General features: G+C 40.9%; 1 protein-coding gene and 1 long non-coding RNA gene across 2 annotated transcripts in view; both read right to left on the reverse strand.

Moving 5' to 3' along the window:
• Window positions 1–873, reverse strand: part of LOC115596951 (uncharacterized) — an 81,582-nt gene extending 80,709 nt beyond the window's left edge. The window contains exon 1 of the long non-coding RNA XR_003986981.1: window positions 489–873. This is a non-coding gene — a long non-coding RNA (uncharacterized LOC115596951). The remainder of the gene's footprint in view (window positions 1–488) is intronic.
• An 8,864-nt stretch (window positions 874–9,737) lies between these two features.
• anapc1 (anaphase promoting complex subunit 1) overlaps window positions 9,738–13,306 on the reverse strand; it is a 46,027-nt gene continuing 42,458 nt past the window's right edge. The window contains exons 51-53 of the mRNA XM_030442449.1: window positions 13,015–13,204; window positions 11,373–11,504; window positions 9,738–10,575 (exon numbers count right to left, since the gene is read on the reverse strand). Coding sequence (XP_030298309.1) covers window positions 10,433–10,575; window positions 11,373–11,504; window positions 13,015–13,204 — 465 coding nt within the window. The 3' untranslated portion in view covers window positions 9,738–10,432. The remainder of the gene's footprint in view (window positions 10,576–11,372; window positions 11,505–13,014; window positions 13,205–13,306) is intronic.

The raw sequence follows: 13,306 nt of genomic DNA on the forward strand, positions 1-13,306 counted from the left end.
CGCAGGAATATTTTCTGCGGGTTGGTGATAATAACCGTCCGCTGCGGCTCCAGTGACGCTTTTTGTGCGTTCGTGGCTGCAGCACGCAGAGAGAAATTGGTGTGAGCAAGTCAGACAGAAGCGTTTCAGAGCTTGTCATTCAATATCTTTAAAAAAAAAAAAAAAAAAATACAAAAGGAAGAGGAAGGCCAGGTTACTATCTGCGTCTGACACCGCATACTTCCCTTTACGCCCATTACGCATGACTGCGCCGTGCACGGCCCTCAAACCTCTCTCCACTTCTTGGAACAGTTGACAGTTCTGCAATGTCCAATTCTGTGCAGTAAAAGTATTGAGATAGTTCAGTGAAGTTGACACAAACTCAGCCCAAGTTTCAGCAAAGTCACCACCCGCTTCCTCGTTCGGACTTTGAAGGCAGCACAGCTGTGAAGAGGAAAAACGGACTTTTACGCGTTTAATTCATTAGAGAAATTAACTCACAGACTTACCTCACGTCACTGGCGGCCAGGCGCAAACTGTGCACGTCTTTTCTTTTTCTTTTTTAAACTCAGGCAACATTTGGCAAGGCGCGCGTCTCCACCAATGTGTGCCCTGACACATTTTCTTTCACTTTGAGACTTTCGCTCAGCGGACTGAAGATCTTCCTGAACACACCGCAAGCCATGTGCGCGTTTAATTTCTTTCTTTTTCCCTCTCTGTGCGTCTCCTCTCCCCAACTTTTCTTAATTGCTGCACCAGACGTGTCCTCTGCAGCTCCACCATTCATACTGAGGCTGCAGACAGACTTGCAGTGTAATACATTTTTGTATTTTTAGTCACACCCACCTCCTGTCCTTCCCTCTGTGCTGCACCAGAGGAAGCCTCATCATGAATGGAGCTCTCTGTTTGTTTTAAAACCGGATCACATGCAGAGAGACACAGAGGAACACTGTGCATGCAGTCATTAATTTGAAAATGGTTGAAGGTACAAGCACACCTATCACTGACCTTGATGAACAATGGGGTGAACTCACAGCCTCACAGTATGAGTGTGTCATCTGCAAAGAATACACACATTTACTGGGGTAGGAAGTAAAAATGAGTGAGTGTTTGGAGATTAATTTTCTATAAAACTCCACTTACTTGATGTTTTTCATTGTTGTGGGCTTCCTGGCTTGGTTGACACCCCTCCGTGAGTCCAAACAATGTCAATAAAACCAGATTATTGTAAAGAAGCTAACATTGTGTTTAGTTTATTTGGCATTAGAACAGTGAAAATGTCTCTTATGTAATCAAAAAAAAAAGATGACATAGAGGCCTGTTCTAATACTGGCCAACAGGCTCCAAGCTTCAATATATTCAATCAAATGAGACTAAAAGTATATTTTATTTTTCAGCTGTGACTAAATTTGAGAGAAGACTTTCTGTTCTCTCTGTATACTCCTCCATATACTATTAGCCCGCTAACATGCTCAAAGATGCTAACGTGCTGATTAGCAGGTATTATCATGACCGTGTTAACAATCTTAGTTTACCATGTGAGCCGTGAAGTCAACGTGGAAGAAACCTGCTATCACTCTAATGGCCAGCAGGGGGTGACTCCACTGGTTTCAAAAAGATGTCAGCTATGTAAGCTTATGACAAAATGACCCTACTTCTCACTTGATCTTCAGTGAACAGTTCCCTCATACGTTTATGGTCTCAATTGATGGTTTCAGGTCGTCTTGTATACAGCATGACGTCCATTTTGTAAATGATGCTCTCATGGAGAAAACAGGTGATAAAGTAGGGTATGCGTTAGGGCGTGGCTAAACTGTGATTGACAAGTCACTGCAATGGCATATCCTTGCGTTTTCATTCAGATCCATTTTGTCAGGCTATCCTCCCCAGCTCCACCCTTTTGTCCAAATGTGGTCACTTCTGGATCCAGAAAACCAAGATAGCAACAACAACAATACCAAACTCAGGAATGTCAAAAGTTTTACTGTTATTTAGTTATAAACGAAAGTAAAATTTTGACCTGACAATGACACTGGATGAAACATTATGGGATCGTCAATGTTATTTGAGTTTATCAGGAAGGGAGCAAGAATGTGTGAACACTTTTTATGGTGCAGCTCGAGGAAAGGTAGTCAGAATTTAACATCTGGGGATCATGAATGTTTGTACCAAATTGGGTGCCAATCCATCTGCTAGTTGTTGTGATGTTTCACTGGGTAAGTACAAACCTTGACCAGCTGGTGGCGCTTGATTCATCCTCTGGGGACCATGAATGTCTGCAGATAAACTTCCTGACAATCCAACAATCCATAGCCTTCTCCATGGGCACGAGAATGTACCTGGCTGGTCGTCTCAAAACAATAGGCCGTCAAATTCTCATTTGAACCCACCAGATAATCCAAACTTTGTAAATCAGACCTAGTTATTTGTCAAACACTAGACATGTACCAGATTGTGTAGCCAATGTTCAAAGTTCAGTTTATTATCCAGAAATCACAGACATTACAGCATTCTCATCCTGATCAATAAACACAGATTACAGAAGATACCGTAAGATATACAGGAATAAAAGAACGAAGAAACAATACCATCAAAAACCAACATCATAATTAAAGTTGCATTAGGTAAACAATCCCCATCCATCATGCTTCTTCATTTCTTCTTCCATGTTTCATAGACTAATAATAGAGGACAATATGCACATATAGTAAAAGCCGGCGTGCATAAGAAGACAGGGGAATTCACCACATTTTCATGAACAGAGACACAGAGGAATCAAAAGCAGAAGTTGTGGCAAAATGCTGGGGTGACTTCCCTGCAGCTTGTTTCATTTAGCTCTTGATGCCTTGCTCAAAAGTAGACACGGGCCCGTTAACAGAGGGGGAAAGCATGTCTGTCGTTGCTCTGAAAGCTTGGAAGTATCCACCAAACCGTCTCCTCGCTCGGGTCACAATGGGATGGATACGGCGACTTCCTTGCGCGTAAACACACTTCTGTATAAAAACGAACCGTGATGAACCCTGCCCAGTTTCTGCATAAATGCTGAGTGGGAAATTTCCTGTTAAGATTTACATAACTTTTCTTTAAGTGCAAACAACTGCTGCTCGTAGTGTCGGCCTGGTGATGAAATGTGAACGTTGGAGGAGAGGGAAGTACAGATGTGTTGTCATGTCGGGATTTATGAACTCCTCCCAGTTTTGATGTTTCAATAACTTTGTCCCACAGATGACCTGAATGTCATTTGCTGAATCTCTACTGATACTTCTGAAGAACAGATACTATTGTTTCTGTATGTTGGACTGAAACAAGTAAGTAAATAAGCAAGTTAAGGGTGTGATACAATATGATCCAGATCAGTGAGTTGGATGCCACTCATCGAGCTACAAGCAAAATCTAATGGCTCATGAGACGTTAAAGACAGTAAAAAAAAAAAAGAAAAGCAGAACAACCATGTGCATTTCTGCAAAATCGCAGATGAGTCAAAACTTTGTATTTCTTCATGGTGCAACTTTATGTTTCTTTAGGTTTTTTTATGTGGCAACAGCACTTTGCCTATGCTCTGGTTTGGTTTAGGCACAAAAAACACTTGGTCAGTGGTCCAAGCACTAACATGTTTGGGCTTAAAATACCTGTTTTGGTCACCATAAACAGCTGGAGATACCCTGAGGTCTTTGTAAAAACACCCAGTTACGTCAACACAATCATGGTTGCAGATGGCCGACTTACTGTTCGAGTCTGAAACTGTCCTGAGGTCTCCTTAGATATATCCATATATATGTTGTGTTTATAAATGTTAGAACACAAGGATCCCTCGTCAAATGTATCCAGTGGTTTCTCACATACAGATGTTGAAACGTGGACTCGAACTGTGGTCACCATCTTGGCAGTTTTGGTATATAAAATTATTACATATAGGCCTATAGGATTTTAATCATTTTCTGTGATCATCTTGGGTATACTTCCATCCTTTAGGGTTAGAAACAGAAAACAAAAACACAACATCAAGGCAAACTCATCTACAGTCAATGGGACACAGAGTAAATTGTCTATTTTCAGCAGGCTAACTCGGGCTCCTGCATATGCATGCTAATGGTATAAGAAACTCAGTGTTGGTAATTCAATAAATGTCTTGCACAGTCTTAGATGTGAGTGATTTTGCTTTTTGCAGTGAGCTGGAACAAAGTATTGCAGTGCATCCGAGCTTTTTGGCACGTAAAAAACGTAGGCAGTAATGTGTGTTTTCCTGCCCTTTGATTGGAAAAGGTGTTTAAAACCCACATAATACTTAGTTGTCAGGAAAGAGGACAGACAGAATGACCTGGCATTATACAAAACAAATATAATCAAGCTACAGAGTACACGATTGTAGTCGTCTTTGAAATGATATTTGTTATAAGTTCATATTCATCGTAGTTTTTCTGTCACATTTTGGTCTTGTTTTCTAAATCAAACTTTTGAATTACTCATACAGGACTTCAAGCTGTTGGCTGGTTTGGAAACTGTGTGGATTTAGAAGAAGAAGACATGTAAATGTTGGGATTCTGTTGTCTCAGCTCCTATGATGAATAGATTGGAAAAGTACAAAGCCCCTCTTACAAAATCCCCTTCTTTACTTCTCTGATATATTGCACTGTTTTGTCTCCGTGGTGGTCCTCATTTAGACTGTGGATTTAAATGTTTAAGTTAGAGTTTACACAAAATGCTGCTGTGCGTGGAGTTTCACCGTTAGAAAAGCCGCGGTGTTGGAGGGCGTCTTCACTGTGACACACTTAGATTGGCTTATTGTGGAAACAAACACAGGGATTTTTCCTGGAGGCAGCACTCTTTTTCCCCACAGGCTCAATAAAGGCAGACAGTCCACGGTTTCTCAACACATACCTCAGTGTCGTCTGGGACAAAACTGTACTCCCACGTTATTACACAATCCTAAGGCAATTATATCAAAAACAGAATAACTTCCAGTGAATCCAACAATAGAAAAAGGCTCAAAATCAACATCACCCACATTACTGATCAAGTGAGAGACCACGACTGGAGCTGACAAACGGACAAACTGTCTAACCTAGAGTGGAGGTTCCACTGTGTGTGCTCTGTAGCTTGTTTTTTGGAGCATAACTGTGGTCCAGATGAATGTTTGCTGCAGGACAAGCAAAGATTAAATGTGGTGGGCATAAAGTCTCTGGCCTACTAAGGAGTAGGAGACAGGAAGTCTGCCATGCCTCCAGCAGAAAACATTTAACGTGACAGAAATGAGGACATGGACATGTAAAGATTAGTGTGAAAGCGTAAAGTTCAAGGCACAGCTCAGGAAATTGGTATTTGGTTTTTCAAGCAGAATGAAAGTACCCTGAACCAATTCAAAGAACACATTTAGCCATGTATGGTTGAATTATATTTTCTAATTTTACTGAATTGAAGTGATGGAAATGTACACTTTGTTGGCATGCACATTAGGTAACAGGCGTCAAGAGTTTATCCCCTTTTTTTCCCAGCCTGTATTTGGGGTGGGCCTTTATTTGTCCGTATTGGCCACGTCCTTGGCAGTTTGACAACTGGCTTTCGTTTTAGGAAATATTGTAGGTGTCAGCAAGAACCATATTGTCCCCAATGCAAATTGAGAGTATTGCATCCTCCTGTTCTTAAAAATTTGACTGAAGACCTGACTTTGAGTTCCGTAATGGTTCGACCTAGAACACCAAAGCCAAGACGTATAAAGCCATAAAAATCTCTTGCTTCAGTTAATGGAAGTCTCGCTACCAGTTTTACCTGAGAAGGTTACTTCTTTATTATTGTTTATACAGTATTAGCCTTAGGACGTCAGGCTTATGACTGGCTGGGTGTCCATGTATGATTTGGGACTGGTTTAAGACAGGATCCAGATGACTTTTGACGCGTTGGACAGATCCTCATCTCCTTCCCCCACTGTGAGAAAGTAGGCTTGAAGGCTAGTATCAAGTGTTGCTGAGTGTTGTCGGCTAGTATGTTTAATTTAGAAACCAACCACAATTATATAAAAGCCAGATAAAGTCAGCTTCAGTTTTGTTTTCACTCATGTACCCTTCACTTACGTCCGTCTGTGACTCTTTTAAAGCTTCATCCCAAGTTTCGAAAGTTTCAAAGTTTCAGGCATCAGAACACAGATGCCACTTGAGATGGAAGAGCTGAACCATAGACGGTATAAACAGCAGACACTCTCTGAGCTTGAAAAGTGAGGCTAATATGGAAGTGACTGAAACCAGTATTCCATCAGTAGGGGGCGACTTAACTTATGCTTACGAGACAATGACTCAACTTCAAACTTGATTAATAACTTCAGTAAAGGGTTTCCTAATGAGTTTATGGTCTCAATTGCTAGTTTCAAGTCTTCTTCAACACAGCATGATGTTCATTTAGTCAATTGTGGCCCTATTTAGAGTAAAATAGATGATTATGCGGGGAATGCTTTAGGGTGCGGCTGCCTTGTGACTGATTAATCTGCACCACGGCATGTCCTCAGTCAGACTCCACCCTTTCATCCAGATATCGTCACTTCTGGCTTCTACAAACCGAGATGGTGACTTCAGGCTTCAAAAAGGTGGTGATTTCAGGGTGGGTTTACACTTGCCATAAACATGTATTCCATTATCAAACATGCATGCCCACAAACCACCTGCCCTTTTTGTAATAAGCAGCCGCTACTAAACTGCTTCAGACCAAGTGTCTCCTTGTGAGCACGGGGCATTTATTTAACTAGTAAATCTGTAACTGCTCTTTTTAACCTTTTACCCAAAACACACCATGGCCCTGCAGCATCACAAAGGCGGGGATACAAGTGGCTCATGGAAGTTCCAGAGAGACGAAGAGTCATTGAAAAGGCTTTCAGTGGAGACTCGAGACTATTAAAACCACCTGACTTGAAGACACAGCAGACACCCACAGGCTGTCCTGTTCCAGTTCCTGTTTGCCCTTCACTCATCGCTTACTGGTAACGTCATGTGACATTTCCCTCGAATGTTTGACTGACACAGCACGTGTTTCTAGGAAACCACACACACATTATCAGCAAGCTAAACACACAGCAAGACTCTGAAGGTGACAGAGGGTTATCTTACAAATTGCACGGCGTGATACTAGATATATTTTTATTACATCTATTTTTTATTTACTGGTCCCACAAATTGGAGCAGAAAAGCTTCATTTAATCATTTCTTTATCCCTTAGGGGTGACTGTTGTTTGGGTTAACACAACAAGAACTATTTCAAGTATGCACTCAAACAACCCCGAGTGCTGATAAAAGCCAGGAAATACACTCGAAAAACATGACAGAAATAACCACAAAATGTCTTCTTGTGGCAAAATAAAACTCCAAGGCCACACAGGCCACTCTGTATGAGTCTAAAAGTGTCTTGTCTGGTTCCTATTTTGGAGCCTTCTCAAGGTTCAGATGTTGTGAAAATCCTTCAGTGAAGGTCTGTTTAATACTTTGTCCAACAGGAAGAAGCAAAGTGGAGTTTAAACGTGGGTGGACCGGCAAATTCGGAGCTGAACAGATGTGTTAAATCCTGTGTTTTGTCCGCCCAGACCAGGGGATTAACCTCGGTATGAGGAAAAGTAGATTTGCAACAGATAGAAGAGACACTGTCCATTCATCTTTATAACCTGCGCAGCTAATTGACAAATGTTGCCATGTTGTTGCCATTTGTAGGCTGTTAATGACCCTGAGGCAGCTAAAATGTTTACTCTGACTATGCAATACATGGATGAACCCTTTAGACAAAATGAATTTAACCTCATGTAACAAAATAAACGAATGACATACAAACATAATTTAGCATGTACAGACTTTGATCTCGGCGTGAGGAGCTGCTCTGTGTGTTGCGGCTCTGTGACGAGGGTGTGGACCACTTGTTTGTTCGGATGTTTTCCATTTGCTTTGGAATGTTCTCAGAGCTGTTAGTTGGAAATGATCTGAGACTCTGAGCCGAACACACACAGCACATCCTCCCACACACTGACTACATCACGTTGGGGTTTAAATACTTAGTTGGACATCAAAATCCAAGACTTTTGAACAACTTTAAAGGCTACGGCAGAGGTTTTCTGACACTGTAGGGACTGGCTCAGTCAAAATAGCGAAATTCAGGCTTTTAATGAAGCTACTGCTTTTGCTTTAGTGAGCTGTGACACTGTCCTATTGATGAGTGGGCATATGGCTAGTTAACTTCCTGTTGCTATTAGACCGCCTGCATGCACCGTACCCTTCAACCTCAAAACCTGACAACCTCTTGTCTAAATATATAGTGGGACTCTTCAAAATCTCATGTGACCAAGTTAGATTTCAGTCATGATCTGGGATTTCCATCACCAGACAGGACTGGTATCTGGTAGGAAAGCCCCAAAGATCTGGGTTTCAAAGTTGTTGGCTAAAAAAAACGACATGCATGAGAAAATCCAACAGGATCACATTACTGTGTGAATATATTCAGGAAATCACCTGGACACTGAAGACATATCTGACTTCACTTAATGGGACAGCTAGCTGTGTGTTGGTGTGTTCTGCTGCTGGCTGCATTTCTTTGACTTTTTACAGTTTAGATTGACCACTCAGATAACTTCTATCGAGTAAATCTGAAGTAGCTAATGGTTGACTCATTACTAAAACAATTTTTCGACTCTCACTGTTTAAATCATGACTTTAAATGGTCATGCAGACAGTTGAGTGTGAGGAACTATCCATGGAAAAGGGAAGATGGAGGTCAGAACAGTGTCCTTTAACTAGCAAAAACACTTTAATCGAGATGCGTTTCAGTCGTAAAAGCTTTTTCAGTTTTCACTTTTTTTCTATTTTTATGTTTTAAAGGTCAATCTGCATTGCCGTACAAACAATTATTACAGATTTGTGTGATGGCCATTTGCTAAGGAAGGCACCATCATTTTCATTAGCCAACTGGTCTCAGAATGGCGACCATGTTTAAACACGTCTAATATTTGCGCTGACACCTGTAAAACCTGTAAAGCATAGTTACAAGCATCGAACCAGGTTGTTTTCATGTCAAGAAAAAAAATTGGGTTCCCTAATTTAAATTTTGGGAGCTAATCGAGTCCACCATTATCTTTCATTGCCTACTGTATTGACATGCACAGCCACTCATTTCTGTTGTTTGGCAAAATGTACTGTTTTTCGATTTGTGTAAATTCTTTTTATGAATTTTATCAAGATTTTTTTATACAAAGTAAAACAGTATGAAGTTGTATTTGTTAATTCAGTCATGAAAACAAAGAAGTCAATGAAGATCTTGCTCTTTTGATTAAACTGTCTTCCTCAATACAACATAGTGCACCTTTAGGGCCCAAATTAAAAAACATTACAGGCTTGCTGTTTGATCATTAATGTGCAAGATGATCACAGCAACTCACAAAGCAATTTAAAGGCATTATTATTTTTTTTTTTTAAAATGTAAGAAACAAAAAACAAAACAAAAGCAAAACTGAGAGACAGCTTTTTCCAGCTAAGTGCTAAGGACGAGTAAATTCAGTCTTATCTGTGGAGGACACTGTTTTATTGAAGAAAATACCGCTGGAAGATTAGGGGATGCCTTTCATGTGGGGAACCACCCCAAAAAAACCCCCACAGGCTGTTTTGATCAACGGCTCATTAATCTTGACCAAAGCAGTACAACACAAAATCCATGGGAAATATGCAAGACATGCTGGACTAGGCCATAAAAAGCCTGACCAGCTGTGCTAATGAGCGAATACACAAAAACAAAAACTAGAGTGCAGTTCTCTTAGTGGTTTAATGAGCAGCAAGACCTTAGCTGTTTTTTGTATGAAACACAAAATGCTTTCTGAAAGGAAAGAAAAATAATGAAGGCAGGTGACATTTGATTAAAGTTAGAACCGAACCTCATGGGGAATTCAGACAGAATAAACCACATTATTCATGAAGCATTCAGGTACTTTTCCATTTTATTGTCTTGTCTCTGTTTTCTCATCTTCACAACACAGGGGTCTGAACTCAAGCACCCCCACAGGCAGCATGAACTATGACTACAACCAAATCCTTCTCACTTTGTACAGACCAGTCCTTTCTGTCCTTGTTGGACTTTTGAGCAAGTGAAGAAAGTCCCCATCACGGTTGCTTTTCCCACAAAAATGGCACATGTACTGCATCTTTAACGCAGCCTCACTTTCTTTATGCTGTAAAAAAAAAATTGAAAAAAAACTAAATAGAAATATTATGTTACAAAACTAACATTTTATATTAGCTGAGAAGGAATTAAAGTCTGTATTTTCAGTCCTTCTCATAGGCAGGGCACTCGTTCCACAGTGATGCAGTGAGACCTCTTATGGTCACATTTGGGCCCACTTTCTGTAGAAGTCGGTGCTCCTGTGCTCGCAGTGGGAACGTAAGGCTGTGAAATGCATCACTGGGAGGTTACTAGTCACTTGGACTAGTACTTAGCACCAGGATCAAAATGCTTGCAAAGGGAAGCCCTGCAGCGTCTGTGGTCCGGATGCAGAGCCCAGCAGGACGGGTACCAGCCTCAGCAGGTCTCTGAGAGGGATACCCAGCTGGCTGCTGCGAGACAATAAATCCCCGAGAGAGCTGCAGCCTGCGGGGAGAGAGGTGAGAGCTTCAGACTATTTCAACATCACTGTAATAAAAGTTGTTCTCTTTGGTAGTCTGCATTTAATCTGTGTGATTAAGATGTTTGACCATGGTTTAGTTATTGCTATATATAACATTATTAGCTTGTTGATGTTGATGCATATATACAGTACGTGTAGGCAGCCTTTCAAAGTTGTGGCTGCTCAAGGTGGAGCTAGTTTATACTCCACTTAGGTATGTTTAGTCAGGCCCTTCTCCAGCAGTCACAAGATAAATCTGGCAGGTCATGAGATAATTAATGAAAAGAAAAGAAGAAGAAGAATAAACAAATATTTTGCTTATTTGTGAATCAATGAATAATTCTATCTCTTTGATCTCAAGAGGTTATTCACATGAAACCATTTGAGAAGATTAGAGGCCAAATGGCTCTTTGTTGGAACTGCTAACAACTCACAGACGCGTGAAACCAGTCTCAAGGAGCCCTTATTCAACACTGCTTTTCTCTAAGGGTTCAGAAGCTAAAACTGTTAGAAAACAACCAGTTTAATCTTCAATAATACAGTAGTGTTTATTATACACTGACTTTAAATTTAAGCTTAAAAGTGATTTGATAAATACAAATCAATATTGCAGTAAAAGCTTCTTTCCCTCTGAAACAGTAGCATAAAAGTGATGCACTCAACCCGAGAGAGTAATATTCCTCCTGCTGTGTGTACATAAACAGCATACTGAGTAATGACATGCAAATGTTAGTGTACACAGGTGGAGCTTTCCAGTAGTGACAACATGTGTTTGTCTTACCCTCCAGCTGTGTGTGTGCGTTCCTGAGGCAGGGGATGGAGCGGTACACCAGGAAGCAGGCCAACACGGTGGACTGGGCATCTTTAGGGAGGGCCTCGCCCTTCATGTAGGACCTCAACACTGAGCTGTTTTCTAGGAGAGAAAATGCACGAAAAGTGAACAAGTATTCTATTTTTGTATTTTTTCCAACATTTGTGCCAACAGCCAACTTTGAAATTAATGCTTTTTTTTTTAACGGGCAACAAATACAATCTGAATTGTCTGTAAGCAGATCAAACGTGATTCTACGTAAACTGCTGCAACTGTTCATATTGATCTGAACTAGAAACCTGTAAAGTTTTGGTAATTAAAATGAAGGCCGTTTCTAAAGGCCTGAGTACTCAGTGAACAGCTGGTGTGGACCCATTGTAAGATGGTCTGTAGTTAACAGGCGCCATTCATCAGGCGGAATTGAGCGATTTACAACAAGTTTGTTCAGTTACGACAGTTTTGTGACTTTGACTGGGCAATACAGAGCAGACGCACAAGTCAAGAAACCATTTAAGGCAGGTGGCCAGACCAATAGAGGATGAAATCCCTAAAAACTTGATAAAAGTCAGCACACTAAAACTCCCTTGAGTGCAATATATTGGCCCATTCACAAGTGAAGTCTTGAGCAAATGACCTTTTTCAGACTGTCTTCTTCTTCAACGAAAAGAATATGAAAAATACTCGTGCATGAGTGTCGGAGATGCAGGTGCAATGACTATATTGCAAATGCACATGGCTGTATGCACTGACCTACACATCTAAAATATGTATTTCTGGAATGTGGATGATTTATAAAATTCTATTTTGTACCCAAAACTTCCCTAGAAAAACTGAAACTGTCTATAATAACGTTCCTCGTCCTAAATACTTTAAATATTCCTGAAATTCTATGATTCTTTCAGCATCATTGGGAATCATTGGTGTTCCATCTCCAGGTCAATTTCAGCGCAGCACTGCAGAGAACCACTAATGGCATAGGGTACAGTAGAGGAGAATAAACAATCATGAAAACAGCAAGGATAAATCTAAACACATATTTTGTTCATGGGTGTTGCAGAGAACAGCAGCATTCCTGATCTCTGAGACCGAGTTCGTTCAGTTTTCCTTTGAAATGGCAGCCAGAGCCAAGAGGCGTCATGAAAGTCATGCCACGTTTCAACTGTTTACATCATCTCGTCTAAATACTTCACCTGTTTCCCACGCCTCTCAGTGCACATGTATTACTGTATCTGTGTGTGTGTGCACACGCAAGTCAGTACAGGAATGTGTGTTTGAGTGTATACACAGTTAATATGCTACGCCCTTTACAGGAAAACAAGCTCAGACACATCCAGCATGTGTGACATTTCCAACCAGTGACACTGCTGCTGAACACAGTCAAAATCAACTTTTTGTTTCATGCAGTCAAAGTAGAAATTAATTTTGAGGAAGTTATCGACTTCTTAAACATGTTCAGTTTTATTTTGTTCTCAATATGCACATACTACACATTCAAATAAAGTTGGTGGGTTCTAATTAACCATTAAATGAGTAGCTATACTGGAGTTACCAAGCTGCTTAAAGTGAGGTTTGTCCATCATTCAGGTATGTATCATTGAAACTCGCTCCTCACCTTTGAGCCATCCGTCCAGTGCTACATCCACCATGTTCTTCATGACGGGCAGAAACTCTGAGGTGAGCAGGGTGTCGTGACGGTTAGCCGGACCCCGCAGCACCCTGCTGTCCCACAGCTCCACCACCAGACGCATCTGCCACAGGGGGAAGGTCTGCAGCAGGTCACCTCGACGCAGAGCACCTACCGCCTGAGAAACAAGGGTAAATTTATCTCAAAATGGTGGAAATGATTTTTATAAAATGACATCAGTGTATCTCCCTGGACATTTCAAAAACCTTCTTGGGTCTTT

This window comes from Sparus aurata, chromosome 15 (genome assembly GCF_900880675.1).
Source record: "Sparus aurata chromosome 15, fSpaAur1.1, whole genome shotgun sequence".
Classification (NCBI taxonomy): Eukaryota; Metazoa; Chordata; class Actinopteri; order Spariformes; family Sparidae; genus Sparus; species Sparus aurata.